This window comes from Aquarana catesbeiana, linkage group LG12 (genome assembly GCF_042186555.1).
Source record: "Aquarana catesbeiana isolate 2022-GZ linkage group LG12, ASM4218655v1, whole genome shotgun sequence".
Taxonomy (NCBI): domain Eukaryota; kingdom Metazoa; phylum Chordata; class Amphibia; order Anura; family Ranidae; genus Aquarana; species Aquarana catesbeiana.
The window spans coordinates 204075464-204098945 of NC_133335.1; the positions used below are offsets into that span (position 1 = coordinate 204075464).

The 23482-nt window shown below is 43.2% G+C and overlaps 1 protein-coding gene across 1 annotated transcript; it reads right to left on the reverse strand.

Annotated features, from left to right (window-relative positions):
• Window positions 1-10026: 10026 nt before the first annotated feature.
• Window positions 10027-23114, reverse strand: BLCAP (BLCAP apoptosis inducing factor). Its single transcript, XM_073606533.1, has 2 exons — window positions 22976-23114; window positions 10027-11634 (listed from the first exon to the last, which is right to left on the reverse strand). Exon 2 carries the CDS (start codon window positions 11573-11575, stop codon window positions 11312-11314), a length of 264 nt encoding a protein of 87 aa, XP_073462634.1. The 5' UTR covers window positions 11576-11634; window positions 22976-23114; the 3' UTR covers window positions 10027-11311.
• Between the last annotated feature and the right edge of the window lie 368 nt (window positions 23115-23482).

The following is a 23482-nucleotide window of genomic DNA, read 5'->3' on the forward strand; positions in this document are numbered from 1 at the left end:
AGACCCTCCAACAGCCAGCAACATTAGACCCCCTACCTCAACAGTAGATCCCTCCTAGCAACGATTGACTCCCTGCAACATAATACCCACCCTGAGCAACAATAGACACCCCTGCAAAAATAGATTCCCTCCAGAAACTATAGATTCCCCAGCAGCCAGCAAATGCGTGTGGACTAAACCTGTTTTTAACGCATACTGTTAGGTTAATTTGGTTGTCTGCGAGCTGGTGGTAAGTAGGCTTGGAATTTTTTCCTGGGCATTCCTCAGGCCTTGTTTATATCTGTTTGTAGCCCTCCAATACCGCTTACTGCGATAGCCAGCTATAAATGAGGGTGGTGGCAAGTTTTTTGAGATCACCTTGCTGTGTGTATTGGTCCAGCAACGCACCAGCACCTTTGCAGCCATTGTGCTATTTGCTGGGTGTCTGGTGTGCTCCTGTACCTTTAAGAAGGGATGGGCTGCCCTTCAGTCCACCTGCTCTCATTTATCCATCAGAATGCATGTGCCTCCACTGTGGGGACACTCATATTTTAGTGTTAGGACCACAGATATCAGGGTGCCGTGACAAGGCTCTGTGGCTTACGGATGCGTTTGCAAATGCGTCTGGACTAAACCCCTGTTTTTAGCGCATACTGTTAGCAGGTTAATTTGGTTGTCTGCGAGCTGGTGGTAAGTAGGCTTGGAATTTTTTTCCTGGGCATTCCCCAGGCCTTGTTTATAGCCAGCATCAATAGACCTTCCCTCAACAGTGGATCCCTCCCAGTAACCACATACCCCCAACAACATAAGATCCACCCCAGCCACAATAGATCTCCCCTTCCTATGCAAAAACAGATCCTCTCAGCATCAATAGACCCTCCAGCACCCCTTGCCTTTATATGCATTCAGTGCTGGAGGTGCCGGAACTGCGTTCCCCCACGTTCCTGCTGAAAAAAAGCCCTGTATATTATATATAATATTTCTCAAACACAAGGCCCGTGGGCTGAATCCAGCCCACCAGGCCTTGTCAGGTGACCCTCGCACCCAGTTTTGCAGCCAGAACATGGAAGAACTCCATTTCGCCGCCTCCAGCTCTCCAGGCAGTGCGCAACCGAGATACAACCAGCCTTGTGACATGAGGGCAACCATAGATGCAGATGTGGGCCACGATGAAACTGGGTTTGACACCCCTGCTTTACATACTTTTAGCAAAGAGGTCCTGAATACCAAGGATGATAGGCAGCAAGAGATGCCTGTGTCCTAGCAACTGAGGATGCCAGGAGGCAGGGCTGCCTGCCTCCTAGTAACCAAAGACACTAGGCAGCAGGAGTTGTATGCATCTTAGATAGGGTACATTTGTGCTGTAGGCATGTAGCATTAGCACAAATGTTACATGCATATGGTCAAGTTTTCATGTCAGATCCTATGTAAAAATCATACACCCCGTGTGCATAAACCCTAGAGCGTACATTTAGATGCACTCGCTTCTAACCAATATACTACTTTTAAAGACTATTTCAGCCTGCCAAGTCTGATGACTGTAAACGCACGCATAATTGTGGCTCAAAGGTGAATGACCCTTTGGATTTTTATAGATAAGAAAACAGAGATGCAGCAAAACACTTTGTAGAGTAGTCTTCCACTGCTTTGTTGTTGCAATTCAGTACAGTGTGCTTTGTGATTGTGACACGATAGGAAAGACAGCAAATAGGCAAAGCATCTCATGGCCGTTATAGGATCCGTGTGTTACTATAACAACGTGATCACCAACCTATTCCATGTAATGAGCTGATCGCAGCACGCTATACAATGCATCTGGAAAGTATTAACTTTTTCCACATTTTGTTATGTTACAGCTTTATTCCAAAATGGATTAAATGCATTATTTTCCTCAAAATTCTACAAACAATACCCCATAATGACAATGTGAAAGAAGTTAGTTTGAAATCTTTGTAAATTTATAAAAAAACAAAAAAAAAAAATCACATGTACATAAATATTCACAGCCTTTGCAATGACACTCAAAATTGAGCTCAGTTGCATCCTGTTTCCACTGATCATCATTGAGATGTTTCTACAACTTGATTGGCGTCCACATGTGGTAAATTCAGTTAATTGGACATGATTTGCAAAGACACACACACACCTGTCTATATAAGGTCCCACAGCTAACAGTGCATGTCAGAGCACAAACTAAACTAGGGGTCTTCAAACTACGGCCCTCCAGTTGTTCAGGAACTACAATTCCCATCATGCCTAGTCATGTCTGTGAATGTTAGAGTTTTACAATGCCTCATGGGATGTGTAGTTCCGCAACAGCTGGAGGGCCATAGTTTGAGGATCCCTGAACTAAACCATGAAGTCCAAGGAATTGTCTGTAGACCTCCAAGACAGGATTGTATCGAGGCACAGATCTGGGGAAGGGTACAGAAAATCGTTTGCAGGATTGAAGGCCCCAATGAGCACAGTGGCCTCCATCATACATAAATGGAAGAAGTTTGGAACCACCAGGACTCTTCCTAGAGCAGGCCTTCCGGCCAAACTAAGTGATCAAAGGAGAAGGGCCTTAAGCCTCATACACACACACACACACACACACACACACACACACACACACACACACACACACACACACACACGACCGTTTATCCGATTTATTTTGTTGCATGCTAGTCTGTCAAAAGTGACGAGGTCACTTACCATACAAAAATCCTCGTATGACAGAATACAACTTCAGAAGTGACGTAATGCGTTGACTAGTTTTGTATGTATTCTTTTGTTTCTGAGCATGTGTAGTCTTGCTTTTACGATTTTTTTTCATACTAATTAAATGAAAATTGGACGTTGAGTTCACGTACAAGAATTTTATAATCTGCACATCCAGCTTTTGTCTGACAAAAAACCAGAATCAGCTGTCGGAAGCACGGTTCTAACAATCCGAAAATCGGCAGATCGTTCGTCAGATGAAATTTTACTTCCGATGTTCATATCGTGTGTACGGGCCTTCGGTCAGGGAGGTGACCAAGAACCTAATGGTTACTCTGACAGAGCTCCAGCATTTCTCTGTGAAAACCAGAGAACCTTGCAGAAGAACAACCATCTCTGCAGGACTCCCCCTCTCAGGCCTGCATGGTAGAGTGGCCAGATGGAAGTCACATGACAGCCCGCCTAGAGTTTGCCAAAAGGCACCCGAAGGACTCTCAGACCATGAGAAACAAAATGCTCTGGTCTGATGAAACAAAGATTGAACTCTATGGCCTGAAAGGCAAGTGTCATGTCTGGAGGAAACCAGGCATCGCTCATCACCTGGCCAATACCATCCCTACAGTGAAACATGGTGGTGGCAGCATCATGCTGTGGGGATGTTTTTCAGCGGCAGAAACTGGGAGACTAGGATTGAGGAAAAAATGAATACAGCAATGTACAGAGAAATCCTTGATGAGAACCTGCTCCTGAGCGCTCTGGGGCGAAGGTTCATCTTCCAACAGGACAAAGACCCCAAGCACACTGCCAAGATAAAAAGGAAGTGGCTACGGGGCAACTCTGAATGCCTTTGAGTGGCCCAGCCAGAGCCAAGACTTGAACCTGATTGAACATCTCTAGAAAGTACAGGCTGGCAACTTGACAGCTTCCCCATAGAAAATATTTATTTAAGCATTACAGCAATAACATCATCCCAAAATGCTGACGTGTTTCGGCTTTAGGCCTTCCTCAAAAGCTTGCAATCACAGGCTCAAAAAAAAAAAAAAAAAAAAAAAAAAAAAGGATGCTCTTTGGAAAGTATGCATTCCACAGTGATCTTTCCCCCCTACCCCCCCCCCCCCCCCCCACAATTTTTTCACTTGATTGAACATCTCTGGAGAGATCTGAAAATGGCTGTGCACTGACGCTCCCCATCCAACTTGATGGCGCTTGAGAGGTCCTGCAAAAAAGAATGGGAGAAACTGCCAAAAAATAGGTGTGCCAATCCTCTAGCATCATACTCAAAAAGACTTGAGACTGTAATTGGTGCCAAAGGTGCCTCAACAAAGTATTGAGCAAAGGCTGTGAATACTTATGTACATGGTATTTTTTTATTCCTAATAAATTTCTTTCACGTTGTCACTATGGGGTATTGTTTGTAGAATTTTGAGGAAAATAATTCATTGAATCCATTTTGGAATAAGGCTGTAACATAACAAAATGTGGAAAAAGTGAAGCGCTGTGAATACTTTCCAGATGCACTGTAGCAGAACTCAATAGCCTAAAGCATTTGTCAAGGCAAAAAGAAACAAAAAAAAAAACCCAATGTAGTAGATCTCTGTGATAAATGCACATTTCCCCATGTATAAGGCTACATTTGTATAGGCGTTTAGCCACCATGTAAATCCCACTGAGAAGCATCTACTGATTCCTGAGGCTGAGAATGACAGCTGTGGCCGGATAGTTGTGGCCACTGAGCCCGTACACTGAAATCACAGGCTCTTTGGAAACCATGCATTTCAAGGTGATCCTTTTTTTTCCCCCACACGTTTTTGGAAATATAGAAACATGCTATTATTGAAGTGGTTAAAACATGTAGCTTGGTAATGGTGCACTAGATAGAGCACATACAGGTCATACACAGAGGGAAGAGGTCAAGGGATATATATAGATATATATATCTATATATATAAAAAAACACAGGCAGGATGGGGATATAATGTACAGGGGAGATGTGAAGTAAATGGGTTAAAAAGTATTCCACAATCCAATAAATACATTGAGTATCTGCTGCTGCCTGCCATCTTTTACTAATGATTAACTTGCTCGCTCTTCTCCGTTGTGAGCGAAAGGGGAGAATTCTAAAAATCATCCTTTTTTTTGTGATGACTGCGATTGGTCATCGCAGCGACCACAAGGTACAGAGCTGCTCCAATCAGCTCTATACACTGCCTGTGATCTGAGCCACCTAATAACTGCTCAGATCACAGCCATTAATGGGCACACTGGATGCCTGTTTTCTGAACAGCTGTTTGAAAAAGGCGCTCCAGAAAAAAACATGTCTACCACCACATCGTTCTTTAAAATAACTTTTGAAGGAGAGTTATGGCCCATGCTATGCATTCATCAGCTACTACTGGCCCATCTGTCTGACCAGATTTAGCTTGTGGGACCTGCTGCAGAGAGGCTGATGACTTAAAGTGGAATTCCAGTCAAAACCTAACTACCTCTAAACCTACTCTCAGCCACATTTTATTCCTAATCCATCCAGCCCTGTAAAGCAAAAATCGCTCTACTTACCTGTTCTGCAGCCGCTCCGGTCCAGTCCCATGCTGAGCTGTCAGCGGTGGCTTCAGTGTGGAGGAGTGTGCAGGAAAGGCAGCTGACAACAGAAGCCCCATAGTAACTCTATGGGGTTGATTTACTAAAGGCAAATCCACTTTGCACTACAAGTGCAGTCGGTGTAGATCTGAGGGGGACATGCAAGGAAAATAAAAACAGAATTTTAGCTTGCACATGATTGGATGATAAAGTCAGCAGAGATTCCCCTTATTTCAGATCTACAGCGACTGCACTTCCAAGTTGTAGTGCAAAGTGGATTTGCCTTTTATAAATAACCCCCCTATGTGTGACGTCACTTCCCGGGCATTTCAAAGCCATTGTCGGTTCTCTCCTGCACACAGCTTCCGCCACTGGAGACAGGATCGGATCAGCTGCAGAATAGAGAAGTATAGCGATTTTTGCTTTACAGGGTTAGATAGATGGGTGTCCAACCTGCGGTCCTCCAGATGCTGCAGAACTACAAGTCCCATCATGCCTCTGCCTTTGGGAGCCAATTTCCATCATGCCTCTTGGCATTGCCTTTGGGAGTCATGCTTGCAAGTGTCAGCCTTTCAATGCCTCATGGGTCCTGTAGTTTCACAACAGGTAGAGGGTCGCAGGGTCAACACCCATGTGGGGTGATGAGGCAGAGAGTAGGTTTAGAGTTTGTTTTTGGCCGGAAATCCTCTTGTTAGCTTCTTGACCAGCCATGGACATTATTACAAGTGAAAGCCTAGGAATATAAGACTTTAAATTATTATTTTTCCATAACGTCCAAATTAATAGTATTTTAAACACATCATAACTTTTGTACACAATGGTCTTATTTATGCAGTTTGGCTGAAAAAGAACATATGCAGCCCTTACACTGGCCATAAGTGGATCGAAATTTGTCCGGTTCAGCAGGGACGGGGCAATTTTGACCGATGTATGGACAACCAACCTGCTGGATTTTCCCCTGCTTGATCAGCACCATTGGCTGTAGCTAGCAGTGCCGATTAGTGTATTTTGACAACAGGGAGGTCTCCCCACTGTCAGAAGGCAATAGCTCAGCGGGGAGGATTCCCCCATCAATATCGCTGATGATGATGGGGGGGGGGCTGGGCCGTATTTAATGCTTTATTAACACTTGTTCTGGAAGCAAGAGCCCGCTTAAAAGGTTTCTGTATGATGTACACATGTAAGTAAATGTGCTAACATTCACCTTCGTCCCGTGTAAATGGACCTTATTAGCTGCTTCTGTTGCTCAGGGGCAACATGTAAAATATCAACAACGTGTAGGTAGGAGATTAGTCTGCACACGTATCTCCATACAGTTGACTCATTTAGGGCTGACATGTAAATATTAATAGTGTGTAATCAGCAGTGCTAATTGTTTCACGTTGTTGATTTTTTACATGCTGGCACTGAGCAATAAAGATCGCCAATAGGGTCCATTAACACTGTAAATGTTAGCACAAACATTACAGTATATGGATTAAAGCTGCACAATTAATCATTAAAAAATCGTGATCTCGATTCAACCCCTCTGACGATCTCTATTGCAGAGTTTGCTGATTCTTTCATATAGCAAGTAGAGAGACTTATCTGCTCACTCAGCTGTCAAAAGAAAACATCTGGCAGTCTGCCATTTTTTTTTAAATGAAACATTGTAACTAACTTCCTTCTTAGATCAAAGGGAAACTTCTGTGTGTAAAGAAAAAAATCCAGGCAGTCTGCCAAGTTTTTAAACAATGTGTAAATGCAGGAAGTTTAACCACTTAAAGTCTAAATCTTTTTCTGACACTTCTTTCTTAAGTTAAAATCAATATATTTTGCTAGAAAATTACTTGCAACCCCCCAAAATTATATAAATTTTAGCAGAGACCCTAGGGAATAAAATGTCAATTGTTGCAATATTTTATGTCACACTGTATTTGCGCAGTGGTCTTTCAAACCCAATTTTTTGGGAAAAAATACACTTCAATGAATTTAAAAAAAAAACAAAATGAAACAGTAAAGTTAGCCCAATTTTTGTGTTTTAATGTGAAAGATGATGTTACGCCGCGAGAATCGTGATCTACTAAGCAAAAGAATCGCGATTCTCATTTTAGCCAGAATCGTGCAGCTCTAATTATGGATTTTTTTTTTTTTAACACAGGATCGTGCTGCCAGCAAGATCCTGTGTAAATCAATATGGCTGCGTGAATGAAGCCTAATATATAATGCTTTCTCTATGCGAGGCAATAAACATGTGCCTTGACACATTCCGCTGAATTTAAAATGCGGGACTGAGTGTGGCTATAAAACATAAAGACCATGACCACATTGGCTGGGAATCGAACCTGAGGCTCATGTGTGGCAAGCACCACCAATGCTTCATGCTACTCCCACTGACATCCGTATGATTGACAAAGCACGTTGATCAGGACCAATCTACATCTCTTCCACTGTGTTACTCTTGTTAGGTGGAACGCACATTTGCATTCCAAGGACTGCACTTGTGTAAGGGTGGAAGTTCCTTTTGCTCTCTGGCTGATACGTTATCCCGCAATGTAAGTGCATTATGGATTGCTTTTAAAAATTGCGCATTAATAAAAGGGGAATTACACTATTGTTTAGGTCTTCCCAAATCATCACAGGCTGTGGAAAATGTTGCATTTAATTTAGAAATCAAGATCTCAGAGTCTGGAGGAAGAGTGGAGAGGCACAGAATCCAAGTTGCATGAGGTCCAGTGTAAAGTTTCCACAATCAGTGATGATTTGGGGAGCCATGTCATCTGCTGGTGTTGGTCCACTGAGTTTTATCAAGTCCAAAGCCAGGGCAGCCCTCTACCACGAACTTCATGCTTCTATCTGCTGACCAGCTTTATGGAGATGCGGATTTCATTTTCCAGCAGGTCTTGGCATCTGCCCACACTGCCAAAAAGTACCAATACCTGGTTTAATGATCATGGTATCACTGTGCTTGATTGGCCAGCAAACTCGCCTGACCTAAACCCCATAGAGAATCTGTGGGGTATTGTCAAGAGGAAGAGGAGAGACACCAGACCCAACAATGCAAACAACGTGAAGGCCACTATCAAAACAACCTGGGCTTCTATAACACCTCAGCAGTGCCACGGGCTGATCGCCTCCATGCCACGCCGCATTGATGCAGTAAATCATGCAAAATGAGCTCCAACCAAGTATAGACTGCATACTATACTGTACATGGACATACTTTTCAGTAAGCCAACATTTCTGTAATAAAAATCCTTTATTTTTATTGGTCTTATGTAATATTCTAATTTTCTGAGATACTGAATTTTGGGTTTTCACTAGCTGTAAGCCATAATCATCAAAATAAAAAAAGAGAACTGCTTGAAATATATCATTCTGTATGTAATGAATCTATATAAAATATATGAGTTTCACTTTTTGAATTGAATTACTAAAATAAATTTACTTTTTCATGATATTCTAAATTTATGAGATGCACCTGTATAAGGGGGGGGGGGGGTGGTATCTCGTGTCCAGCAGCTAAGGGGATTAAAAAGGAACATCGTGCAGGAAATATCATCACAATCAGCAATTCAGAGAATACTTTGCATTGATTTAGAACATGGTATATAAATAGTAACATTGGACCAATGCAACTATGTAAAAATATACCATACCTGGACTTCATGTTTACATACTAGTTTTCACCTTTTTGATTCTTTGTTATAACTCAGTGCTGCTGATTTCCTGCAGGATCTTTGTAGCCACTTACGGTGGTATTACAGCCATGTCTGCATAGTTCTGAGTGGATTTTCTTGAAGGTGACTTGTAGTCCATGTTGGAAGAGTGGATGACAATACAGGAGCATAAGTTAGAGATAGAGAGTTGTGCCTGAACAAGGACCTTTATTGCGTCGTCAGGGTCATCAGGAACAGTTTTAATAAAAGTTGAAGATTTAAAAAATGACAATACCATGGTAAAGATTATGTGGGATCGAGCTCACGTTCACATTGGGCCAATTTAACATGAGATTTGACATGTCAAATCGGACCCTATTGCCGGCAATGGCACCATCCGAATCTGTGCGATGGCGACTTTGCGGCGCCGTACCGATTCCCAAAAGTAGTTCCTGCACTACTTTTGGTGACTTAGGGGGCGATTTCAATAGACATCTGTGCATGAACCCGCACAGATGTCTGTCAAAGTCAGACTGAAATGCTGGTTTGAAACCGTGCAAGTTCAGCTGAACTCGCACGATTTCATACCTGTCCTCAATGTGAACCTGGGCTTAGATGTATTTTACTAAAACTGGAGATTGCAAAATTAAGCTCACTTCTGCATAGAAACAAATCAACTTCCAGGTTTTATTGCCAAAGATTAACTGAACAAGCTGAGGTTAGAAGCTGATTGGCTATCATGCACAGCTGCACCAGTTTTTGTAAACCTACCCCTAAGCCTCGGTTCACACCAGAGGCGGCACGACTTGCAGGTCGCCTCACCGAGACGACTTGCAGGTCGCCTCACCGAGGCGACCTGCACACGACTGCCCGGGCGACTTGCAAAATGACTTCTGTATAGAAGTCTATGCAAGTCGCCCCCAAAGTCGTACAGGAACCTTTTTCTAAGTCGGAGCGACTTGCGTCGCTCCGATTAGAACGGTTCCATTGTACTGAACTGGACGCTACTTGTCAGGCGACCTAGGTCGCCTGACAAGTTGTCCTAGTGTGAACCGAGCCTTAGTGTTGGAGTCTACCTATACTTTAAACTTGAGCAGTGGAAAAAAAATTGCATATTTTCCAAATATAATGATAATAAAGCTTTATTTGTTTCTTTCAAACACAAAAGAATAAAATCTCTGGAAACAGAGGCAGAGAACCTTAAGCTGGCCATACACCATACAATTTTCCTATGCAATTTTCTTTAGATTTACCTTCAACTATGTAGTGCAAGGGCCTGCCTGATTGTAGACAAATTGAAAGTGTTTAGGTTTGACCTCATATTATATGGTTTTGGTAAGTCTGAGGCCGGGTTCACAGTGTAACACGCTGCGGATCGCTGTGCGTCCCTGTTCCCCGTTTCAGGGACGAATCAGGGCCAATTCTATGCCTGAATTCAGCCCTGAAACGGAGCCAAAGACGCACAGCGTTTCTGTGCAGTGCGCTCCGCAGCCACAACATAGATATGTGAACCGGCTCCATAGGGAGCCAGTCACATTCTCCTGCTATGCGAATTGGATGCGGGGAAACCTGCATCTACTTCGCATAGGTGTGAACCCGGCCTAAAGGAAAGTTGTACAAAAAAAAACATTGTATAAATGCATAGCCAGCCTTACGGTACCCACAGCCTGTTTGACTATACCTCCCTTCCAAAAAGTACAAGAGATCAAAACAGCAGGACGCTTTAACATTGAGACTTCAGAATCAAGAATGTCTTCTTGGCATTAAAAAACTATTGAATCTGTGCCCATTAGTGGCAAAAGCAACCATTGTGGTCTGAACCAGTATGCCTTAGCAATGTAATTAGCTGTAAGTGCAGCCATCAGCTGAATATTAGATTTGACCACAAATACCATCTATTGTTTGTAGAAAACAGGTTCACTTGATTGCACATAATGCAGCAATATCTCCATTTGTCATCTTGTGCTCGTTAAAATAATAATAAAAAAAAAAAAAGATAACCAAATCATCTCTATAATTAATACCAAATATTTGAGGATCAGCACAATGTTTGGCCTAGTCTGAAGGGTGGCAGAAAAACGTGCCCATTAGCTATGACAGGGGACAGACAGAATATGGAGGCATGGTTTTGAAGAAAACCCAATACGTGGAGGGGCAAAGTCCCCAAAATACAAACAAATAAAAGCCCCCCGGCACCACAAGGCCAGGGAATGGCAATGGAAATGTCTATGCCCATTTGTAGCTGCATGGTATCAGGGAAAGAGGGTATCCATTGCACCAAACTGTCTTCTTTACTTAAACACGGTGTCCCTGTTATACCGGTTTCATCTTCAAGAAACAAACTTGTGCAAGCTGTGTCACGTACTTGGCAAAAAGCAGCAATCCATGGAACAGAGTGAGGTTTACTCCCTCTAGGTGCCAACCACAGCGGGGTCATTGGCAGAGTCTGGCAGCTGGCTGCCGCTGCAGTGATACAAGAAGCAGTTGCCCCAGCAGCTGTAGCAAATGAGAAAGAGGGCACCCAGAAAGACCAAGGCGCAGATGGTGCATGGTTTCCTCTCCAATAAGAAGCTCAGTAAGTAGAATCCCATAAACATTGAGTGACTAAACCAAAGTGCTGGATTCAGTGGCTTCGGAATCAGGAGGACGGGAAGCAGCCACTGTAAACAGTACATGGTGGCGTATGTAGGTCACACCTCGTCTATGATTGCTTTATCTGATCCGTGCCAGCAGCCTGGGGACAGAAAGCAGAATGTCATGCAAATGTTAAAATAGAAGCCTTACAAATTAACATATACAGGATCATTTTGAGACAATTACTAATATGGTTTATGCACTTTTCAACCAATCACACGGGCTGCATCTCCTACTCTTCAACCAATCACATGGACTGCATCTCCTAAACTGCCTCACTATTTTTATGGAGAAGACACAGAAAATAGAGTTCTAAAGTTCCCCCTTATTTATATTTTTAAAGCTGAATTCCAGTTATGGAAGCTAGAAAACACTGAAGTAGACACAGCGACCACAGTGATTGCCAACTGGCTTGCAGGTCCCATGCTGAGTGGGTGCACGTTTGCTTAACCATCTCAATAGCGGGCACTTTCGCCCCCTTCCTGCCCAGGCCATTTTTTAGCTTTCAGCACTGTCACACTTTGAATGACAATTGCACGGTCATACAACACTGTACCCAAATGACATTTTTATCATTATTTCCCCACAAATAAAGCTTTCTTTTAGTGGTATTTGATCACATCTGCGGTTTTTATTTTTTGCGCTATAAACAAAAGAAGAGGGACAAGTTTGAAAAAAAAAAAAAAAAAAACACAAAAACACAAAAACACAATATTTTTCACTTTTTGCTATAATAAATTAATATCCAATTTATTTTTTTAAACAAATTTTTTCCTCAGTTTAGGCCAATATGTATTCTTTTTTTTTTACCAAAAATAAGAAAAATTGCAATAAGCATATATTGATTGGTTTGCGCAAAAGTTATAGCGTCTACAAAATAGGGGATAGCATTTTTATTTATTTTTTTTTTTACTAGTAATAGCGGTGATCTGTGATTTTTATCATGACTGCGATATAGTGGCAGACAGATCGGACACTTTTGACACATTTTTGGGACCACATTTATACAGCGATCCGTGCTATAAAAATGCATTGATTACTGTATAAATGTGACTGGCAGGGAAGAGGTTAGCACTAGGGGGTGATCGAGGGGTTAATTATGTTTCTAACTGAAGGGGGAGGGGACTGATCGGTGTTGCTCTATACTGAGAACACACATCGGTCTCCTCTCCTCTGACAGGACATGGATCTGTGTGTTTACACACACAGATCCACAGTCCTGCCGTGTTACCGGGCAATCGCGGCCGCCCGGCGGACATCGCGGCTGCCGGGCAGTGCATCGGGTGCCCAGTGACATGGCGGACGCGCGATTGCCGCCGGCGGCACACGCGCGCCCCCTGGTGGGCTGGGAAGGCGAGGGCATCATATGACGCCCTCCCAGAACGAGAGCCGCGCCGCCTGGCCGTCATATGACAGCCGTCAGGCGGCAAGTGGTTAAAGAAAGTTGCTCGCTTGACATGAGCACCATTCAGAGAATACTTTGCATCTAAAATAAATGAATGCAAAGTGTTCTCTGATTAAATGAGGTGGAGATCATGACGTCACTGTTCCCCGCCACTCAACCTTATCAAAGAACACTTTGCAATCATAAAAGGGTTAGTACACCTTTAACAAAAAACCTATGCAGGTAAGGGTTGTTTGTACATAAAAACTACAGCTTTGACTAAAGTTGAATAATGCCTTTGCTATAGGTATAGACCAAGGGGGTCTCCAAACTTTCTAAGCAAAGGGGCCTGTTTACTGTCCTTCAGGCTTTAGGGGGACCGAACTGTTGCCAGTGGGAGTACAAAATGCCCCTACATCAGTGCCCCATCATTAGTTTTAATGGGAGGAATAGTACCCCATAGGTGATATCAATGAGAAGAACCGTGCACTATGGATGGTGTCAGTAGGGGGGATGGTGCTCCATCATTGTGTCAGTTGGTGAAATAGTGTCCCAAGGGCCAGATAAAGACAAGCAAAGGGCCACATCTGGCCCCCCAGGCCGCAGTTTGGAGACCACTGGTATAGACCATTTACATACCTCCTGAAGCCTAACTGGAATACTCCCAGTATGTTGTGAAGTGAGGCCTAGTCATTAGTGCTCACCTCCTCCATCACAGGAGCGAGCTCTCGACCGCAGAGCTCAGAGAGAAAGAACATGTGAGGGGGTTTGAATCACAGAAAAAGCTCACATCTGTGATGGTGGAGGTGAGCAGTAATGACTAGACCTCACTTGGCAACATCCTGGGTGTATTCCAGTCAGGCTTCGGAAGGTATGTAAATGGCCTACACCTAAAGCAAGGGCTTTATTCAACTTTAGTCAGAGCTGCACAGTGTTTTTACCTGCAAACACCCCTTGCCTGCATAGGCATTATTTTTGTAACGATGAACTAACCCTTTAAGAAAATGCAAATTGTTCCTAAACTGGCACCCATGCCAAGCGAACAACTTCCTATGCTCACAATGAAGCAGTGCAGCCGCTTGGCAGGAGATGTCAAAGCTACTGAAGATCACTGTAGGAGCCGTACCTACTACCGGAATTCCCAGCTTCTGGACCAATGTAACTGTAAAAATTCTCATACCTGGATTTCATCTTTAAAAAGGAGAAGTTCACTTTTGCAAAAAATATAAAAATATTGGGTGCAGGGGCCGGTGCATTTGTAACATGTTACACCCTGAATATGGGTATAACATGTTACAAAAGGTGAACTTATCCTTTAACACAGTGGTCATCAACCCTGTCCTCTGTCCTGTCCTCAAGGCCCACTAACAGGCCAGGTTTGCAAGATAACTGAAATACATCACAAGTGACACAATTTGCTGCTCAGTGATTGCAGTATTCTAGTCTGCATCTCCCCAAGGTAATACATAAAACCTGGCCTGTTAGTGGGCCCTGAGGACAGGGTTGATAACCACAGCAAGTTTAACATGTCTGCATAAATATGCCACCAGCTATATAGATATATCCACGTGATAACACCACACCGACTTTACTTCTCAGTCATTACAGGATTTCAATTGCTTGAACAAAGCCCCATGCAGTTCAGGTAGTGATTAGAGCTCAGCAAAGCCCAGAGATTGCTCTGCAAGGAGAGTATAGGTGCCATAATCATTTTATATTTCAGGGACAAATTCTGGCCGATTGCCTTTGTACGTTCAGCATAATTGGTTACTATATGACACCTCTCCTTTATCAGATCCGTGAGAGGTCTTTGTCTGCTTCTGCTGCCTTTGGCTATAAGAGGATCTGATGGTTGGGAACTACTGAGAACCAATCAAGATATTACCAACATAGGGAAGTAAGAGGACTCATTACATCTAGTGAGCGGCATGAACTATAAATTGCTAATCTGTCTTTATTTAGGGTGTATTATTAGTAGAGTTTTGTCTAACATGCCTGCTTTAAATCACACCAGAGCCTGCTGTCAGTAAGGAATAGAAGATTTAGAGCTCAGAGGCATTCACTGTGCAGATAACAGAATTGAGGACAACATCGCACATTATAAAAAGGAACCTGAGGGAAAAGCTAATGGAATAAACTAAAATTGGTAGATAGCAGAAAATATAAACTGTCATCACATACGCCATTCTCTGCACGCTCTTCCAGTGATATCAAGGGCATAACCCCCCCTTTCACATGTAGAATTGGCACATCCCGCACCCATATTGTACAGAGAAGCCCCCTTTCACTCAGATGAAATATAGGGGGGGGATTCACTTAGACTGGAACAAACAGAACCCGCAGCAGCTTTGCATGGCAACCAATCAGCTTCTAGCTTTCATCTTTCAAACTCAATGGAAGAAGCTGAGATTTGAAGCCGACTGGTTACTATGCACAGTTGCTCCAGAATTTTTATTAAGCTCCGGTGTGTTCGCACAGCCCGCGTGTAGAGCCTGCCAGGAAGTCAGCACTGCGCTAATCACAGGCAGCGAGACATTTCCCCATCTCTGCAGCCGCACATCAGGACAATGTCTCACTGCCTGTGATTAGCGCAGCGCCGACTTCCTGGCAGGCTCTGCACGTGGGGGGTGCGAACACGCCGGAGCTCATCCTTAAATTTTTTTCTGTTCCAGTTTTAGGGAATTCCTCCCCATAATGTTTTTGAACAAAATGTCAAAAAGGCACATCAAGCAATGTGCTTCTAAACCCAGATCAAAAACTCCCATTTCACATGTTCTGTACATTATATCGCAGCCACGGTCATCCGCTCGTCTAGAGATCGATACGGATTATTCCCAAAGTCGACATCCAATTTTGTGGTGACTTCGTTCACTAAAAGGGTCTATGGGTCCACCTCAACATACACTAGTATGCATTATAGGCAGGTGGATCGGGATTGCTCTACACTCAGACTCCGCTCTATAAAACAGCACATGCAAACAATCATGGGATATGTCGTCCTGCTGACAGGAATGGGGGGGCATGCTCCATGACTAGATTAAAAAAACCATTACAAAATGGGGTGATTTAAAATGCAACAGTTGAATATATTACAAGCGTTATAAATACAGAGCAAGCTTTTAGTACTTAACCCTTTCATGACTAAGCCTATTTCTGACATTTGGTGTTTACAAGTTATAATCCGTATTTTTTGCTAGAAAATTACTTAGAGCCCCCAAACATTATATATATATTTATATATTTTTAACAGAGAATCTAGAGAATAAAATGCTGATTGTTGCAATATTTTATGTCACACGGTATTTGTGCAGCGGAGTTTTGAATGCAACTTTTTGGGAAAAGGGAACTTTCATGAATTTAAAAAAAAAAGAAAAAAAAGTAAAGTTAGCCCAATTTTTTTGTATAATGTGAAAGATGATGTTACGCCGAGTAAATAGATACCAAACATGTCATGCTTTATAATTGCACGCACTCGTGGAATGGCGACAAACTACGGTACCTAAAAATCTCCATAGGCGACGCTTTAATTTTCTTTTTTTACGGTAACCAGGTTAGAGTTACAGAGGAGGTCTAGTGCTAGAATTTTTGTTCTCGCTCTCACGATCGTGGCGATACCTCACATGTGTGGTTTGAACACCGTTTGCATATGCGGGCCCGACTTCCGTATGCGTTTTCTTTGCTGTGTGAGCTTGCGGGGACGGGGGGGCGCTTTAATAAAAAAAAATATTTCTTATTTTATTTATTTTTATATTATTAAATTGTGTTTAAAAAAAAAAAAAAAAAATTGATCACTTTTATTGCTGTCACAAGGAATGTAAACATCCCTTGTGACAGTAATAGGTGGTGACAGGTACTCTTTATGGAGGGATCGGGGGGGTCTAAAAGACCTCCAATCTCAATATTGAGGAAGGCAGCTTTGGAGAAACTGCTCGAGTTGGTGAAACCTGTATACCCCAGGGCAGACATCAGCTACGTAAAGCAAAAGATTTCTAACTTAGGACTACGTTTAAAAGGGAGCTGAACAAGGTCCTGGACTTAGAGAGATCTGGAGCAGCAGTGGATGACCTATATGTCCCCAGGCTGTGGTATTACCACAGCCTGCGGTTTTTGACAGATCATACAGAACCCAGGCCATCGCTGTCTACGCTCCCTTTCGACATCCCCTGAGGTCCTGCTGCACAGGATGAAGATGTGGAGGAGCCCAGCTTGACCCAGGTATAGCATTGTTGAACATACTGTATTTTGCTGTGCTTACCCATAGACTTCAATTATATCCCATGGGTTTGGTGAACCACCCGATTTAAACCCATGATTACCATGTAATGCAAGCAATCGCAACATGGTAGTACGGCAATCAGAGGGTTAGATCAGGTATGAGGAGGGGACACTGTGCCCGGTGATCTTTGATTTCAGGTAGATCTCCACCTCTTTATGGTTGCCTACTCCTGGTGTAAAGGATGGCTGAGGTGCCAGGGAGTCTCTATAAAGCCCTATGGAGGTTTGGGACAGTCTATACATGTCCCCTGATATGTTGGAGGTCCCATCCAAGCATTTAGGCTGGAATCACATTGCTACACTGCAGTAAAGGGGAACAGTTGGTGTACTAGAGTGAACACTGTGTTATAAAGTAATCCAAAATAGGACTAAATCATCGCACTAGACAGCGCTAATGTTGAGCAATTGAAATACAAACACATGAAAAGGAAAATCAAATAACAGAAAAGTCCCTTAATAGAAAGTCCCTTATAAAGCGTAGTGATGTAAAGTTCAGGGTGTAGTCCAAAACAGAAAATCAGGTGATCATCTGCAGCCAGATCCAGCAACGTCTCCTCTCTACTTCCTTCCTTCTACAACTCCTCTGCAGCTGGATCTGGCTGCAGAGGAGTTGTAGAGTCCACAAGCTATGGTACCAATATCTGAAAATTGATCACACCTGAAGTACTGACGGCCTATCTAATTTCTTGAGACCCTAACATGCCAGAAAAGTACAAATACCCCCCAAATGACCCCTTTTTGGAAAGAAGACATTCCAAGGTATTTAGAAAGATGCATGATTCAATATGAGCCCTGCAAATCTGTGACCCTACATGAAGTGATGTTAACAACTGCTGATAAAGAGTGATTATTCTGAACGCTTTATTACTCCCCATTTCTGGTGAGTTTAACCCCCTAGGGGGAGAGTGTTTTGCACCGGGTGGAGTTCGTAGTGATCGGTGGAAGGTGCATGCGGAGGATTGTTTTCATGATCACCTGATTTTCTGTTTTGGACTACACCCTGAACTTTACATCACTACCCTTTATAAGGGACTTTCTATTAAAGGGACTTTTCTGTTATTTGATTTTCCTTTGCATGTGTTGTTGGCCACATATTTCAATTGCTCAACATTAGCGCTGTCTAGTGCGATGATTTAGTCCTATTTTGGATTACTTTATAACACAGTGTTCACTTTGATGTATTTGATTTGAGACAGCTGCTTTGCACTTTCTTTTAGGTCTCCTCTCTGCTTGATAGGCAAAGTGGAGGTTTATTTCATTTATGTATATATGATTTTATAGTCGCATATCGATGTTTATCCACATGTATGCATTTTTGAATGTTTAATAAGATTTTTTTATTTATATCTACATTTTGGATCGGTATAGTGACCTGGCGCTGAGTAGTGTTTCTGCAGGTCTGGTGAAACACTTTTTTATTGGTGTACTAGAGTACTATTCATTCTTAATGGCACCCCAAAGCACCTTGCCAACGGACATTTGTTTTGCAGCAGTCACAACACACTATTTATTCCATTCATTTTCACTATTTATCCTGCACCATTCATTCACAGAGATCTGAGATTGAATAAATAAATGAATTGCCAAAGCGGCAGACGGCTTGTAGTTCTCAAACTACAAGTGAGATGATCAGTGAACTTGCAGTCCATTGACAATTCCTGCAGCTTTCTAACTGAAAGCCGATAAAGAGGTATGAACAGAAACCTGGAAGAGGGGTCTACAGGAGCCTCACATTGCACCCGCCATTCCACCGATCATGGGTCCCGCCATCCCACCGATCGCAGGTGCAATACTTTGCAGGCTCCTGGGGGGAAAATAATAAATGTACAATTTTCTTTCCTGCAAAAATATGTGTTTATTATTTTTGCCTTAAAGGGCGAGTTAACCTTTAAAGTGATTGTAAAGGCTCGCTTTTTTTTTTTTTTTGATACCAAACATGTTATACTTACCTGCTCTGTGCAATGGTGTTGCACAGAGTAGCCCAGATCTTCCTCTTCTCGGGTCCCCCTTTGCTGCTCCTAGCCCCTCCTTCCTTCGAGTGCTCCTCAGCCAGCAGCTTGCTACAGGTTGTCTCCGAAGCCGAGACAGAGCTCCGTCTATCCATTCAGACACTGAGCACCAACCTGGCTCTCTCCCCTGATTGGCTGACTGACTTTGATTGACAGCCGTGGGAACCAATAGCGCCACTGCTCTGTCTTAGCCAATCAGGAGGAGTGTACTGAATGGCTGAGGGGATTGTGGACATTGCTGGAAAGAGAAGGGGCTCAGGTAGGTAATCAGGGGGGTGCTGGGGAGGCTGCTACACACAGAAAGTTTATCTTAATGCATAGAATGTATTAAGATAAAAAAAACCTTCAGCCTTTACACCTCCTTTAAGGTCTTCTGTAGTGAATGTGATCCTCCAGACACAAACTCCTTTCCTTGCACAACAGACATCGGGTAGACCTGACCATTGCCCAGTCCAGCGATGATCTCCTGTCTATGCCGGCCTGCAGACACCATTGAGCAATCTTGGGAGAATATTGATCAGATCAGGTTATAAAACATCGTCCAATTGCTTTGGTTTCCTCTGAGATAAGTCGCTGTCTGTGACCTTCCTCCAGAATAAAAACACAAATAACAATGTGACCCGAGTGTTTGAAAGGAAGCTGTGCTTTGTCCATGTAGGGGAAAGGATCAGGATCACTTCAACTCAACACTCCCGACTGCATCTACTTATGTTTCCTATTCACTCCCAGAAGCAAAAGGGAATGTACTCTGTAAGCTATGATTGGCCGGTTACACAGGGCTATGAACTTTCTGTGTGCTGATTGGCCCAGGGCTGTCACCAGGTATTTCCTTTGACTCCTGATTTTTTTTTTCTTGTTTTGGATAGAGTGGAGAGGGATTAGAACACCTGTCATTTTTTACTGCGGTCTGTGTCCCTGTTAGTGAAATTGTCCCTCTCTTTATCCTGATTGCCATTATCCCTGATGGGGAAACGCAAATTCCCAAATTGTGGGGGCCTTTTACAGTGGGAGGGGGCGCTAGTTCTGGTGACAACAAGGGATTCCATCATTATGCAGGGATTTCCCCTCACTTCCTGTTGCGGCTAGGGAACAGGAAGTGAAGGGAAATCTCCCCAATGGGACACAGATGGCAAAGAAAACCTGACAGGGGTTTTACCCCTCCCTTACTCTATCCAAAAATGAAAAAAAGAGTTTTGCCTTTAGACCCAGTTCCCACCTCATCCCTTTAAAACCAAACACATAATAATTACACAGGCTCTGTGGCCGATAAGAATGGTAATTAAAGTAGAGTTCCACCCAAAAGTGGAACTTCCACCCATCTGATTCCCCCCCCTCCGGTGCCACAATTGGCACCTTTCGGGGGGGAAGGGGGACAAGATACCCGTCTATGACAGGTATCCTTTCCCACTTCCAGGAGCTGTGGCTATTGACATCACAGCTGGGGCTCCGTCCTCCTCTCTTCTCCTTCCCCTGTCGCCGGGCCAGAAGGAGAAGGGAGCGGGCCTCGTGCATGTGCAGTAGGGTTCCCAGCATTAAGCCGTAAGGCTACACTACCGGGTACCCTTACCCACAATGGCAGCGGCAGCACCCGACAGATGATGGAAACATCGGCTGCGGTGCCGACATCGCGGGACTCCAGGGCAGGTAAGTGTCCGATTATTAAAAGCCATCAGCTGCAGTATGTGTAGCTGCTGGTTTTTAAGTGGACCTCCGCTTTAAACTCACTTGATGCCTCATGTGCATTAAATTAGCCTCAGTCCTAACCTGTGTAAGTCATATGTGTTCGGGTTTAAAGGGATTAGGGGGCAACCATACTGCGTTCGCAGTTAAGCGCTGCTTGTTTAGCGGCACTCTACTGCTGTTCAAGCTGCGCTTTTGCGCCGATTTTAACCCCAAAGAGGGGTTAAAAACTCCCATGTTTTGCTTTGCTTCCGAAGTATTTTTCGGATGCTTCTGAAGCAATGTACATTCACTGCAATGAACAGGGGCGTTTTAGGAATCGGTGTATACAGCGCTCCCAAGATGCTGCTTGCGGGACTTTTCTGCAAGAACCGCCCCGGTGTGAAAGCATTTATTGCAGAGAATGAGAGGCAGTTCTCAGGCGCCATTTCTAGAGCTAAAACACCGGAAAACTGCCTCAGTGTGAAAAGGGGGTCTTAGTTTTGCTTTAGGCTGCATTCACACCTTCACCTTCCCAGAAATGCACGTCAAGCTTGCAGTGCCGTCATCTCACAATGGCACCCCAGACCCAGGTAGGTGTTGTGCCAAAAACACACCGTGCAAAAATGTGCATGAGCTACTTTGGAGCGTTTGTCGCACGTAGGGCGGCCCATTCAAGTGAACGGGCTGCTCTATGATGCTGTGGGGTTTAAAAAAAAAAAAAAAAACACATGCCAAAAAAATTATATATATATATATTTTTCAACGGAATTGCAACGGGGAAAAAAAAAAAAAAAAAAATTGTGATAACAATTCATCGTGCATCTCATATATATATATAGCTGCTACGAATCATTATTGCAATTTTTTTTTTCCCATTGCGATTTTGACAAAGTATTTCCTGATTCTTTGCAGAGAATTCTCTCTGCTCTGCTAAAGCCGACAGCTGTCAAATGAAAGGAAAAAAAAAAACAGGCAGTCTGCCAAGAATTATAACATTCTTTAGCAGTGGAACTTAAGTATAAACATTGTAACAATGTGTCCTTTAGATCAAAGGAACAGACTTTGGTGTGTAAATGAGGGAAGTTTAACCACTTAAAAACACTTTTTCTGACATTTGTTGGTTTCAAGTTAAAATTATTATTTTTTTGGCTAGAAAATTACTTAGAACCCCCAAACACACACACACACACATATATACATATATATATATATATATATATATATATATATATATATATATATATATATATATATAATTTTTTATTTTTTTTTAGTGGAGACAATAGAGAATAAAATGGTGGTTGTTGCTATATTTTATGTCACACTGTATTTGCGCAGCAGTCATTCAAATGCAATTTTTTGGGAAAAAAAATTACACTTTAACGAATTCAAAAAAACAAAAAAAAAAAAACAAAAACACCCCAAAAAATAATTGGAAAAAAAAATTATATATATATCTCTGCACGATTAATTATCATTTTTTTTTGTTTTTTTTTTTCCCCCGTTGCGATCTTGACAAAAGTATTTCCTGATTCTTTCTGCTCTGCTGATCTTTTTACTCTAATCAAAAAAAAAATGTGACTCTCATTTTGGCCAGAATTGTGCAGCTCTAAAGAAGAGAGAATATATATATAAAAAACAAAAAAACATAAAATAATAACAATCATCTCTCATGAAGGTAGCAGTAGGGGGTCCTGGGAGGACACAAAGCACAGCGGCCCCCCTGTACTGACTGTACAATGCCGGTTGCCTGGCAGTCTCATGGATCCAATGACAGTATTGTAGTGGGTGACCCGGAATAAGTCTGTAGGGGAAGTATTCTGCCTTCACTTGCTGCATGCTTGTTCCAGGCACAGAACTCACACAGACCAGAGTGATAAGAGGAGAGCCAGGCAACCAGCATTTGTAGAAGGCGGCCCCTCCCCCTTACAGCACAAGCTTCCTTCACCTCATATGACTCCCCCATTGTGGTGTGTGGTGGGCCTGTACTGCCCAGACTGGGCCCCTTCCCCTCCCCCCAATGGTACTACAAATCCCAGCACAGGGACCCCCACTCCTCCAATACACACACAGCACCAGGAGACGTCACCGTACCCCCTTCCCCGGCTCACCTCCCCCGCTCCTCCTCCACACACCGCCGCTTCCCCCCGGTCTCCGAACACTCTACTTCCACGTCCTGGACCTTTCCTCTACGTCCTCCCCTGACGTCACGGCAAGCGCCGCCCGCTTTACGACTGGCCGCCTGCGCCCTCTGGCGGCTGTTTAGCGGTAATGCGGAGAATTTGGTGCTGCTCGGAAGAGGGGCAGTTTATGGCACGGAATTGGGGGGGAGGGGGGGCAAAAAAGTAGAATTGTTAATTCTGTAATGATGGCCTTACACATGAAGGATCGGCTGAGAGAAGCGTGTAAAGAGGCCCTGTCACCAATTTAACAAATTGCAAGTGTTCAAAACGTCAAATTTGGATTTCGCTTAAAGTGACACTAAAGTATACCTCCCAACTGTCCCTGATTTCAAGGGACTGTCCCTGATTTGGAGCAATGTCCCTCTGTCCATCATTCCTCCTCATTTGTCCCTCATTTTGGTCTGATCTATATATTTGTATATAAAATGCACTTTT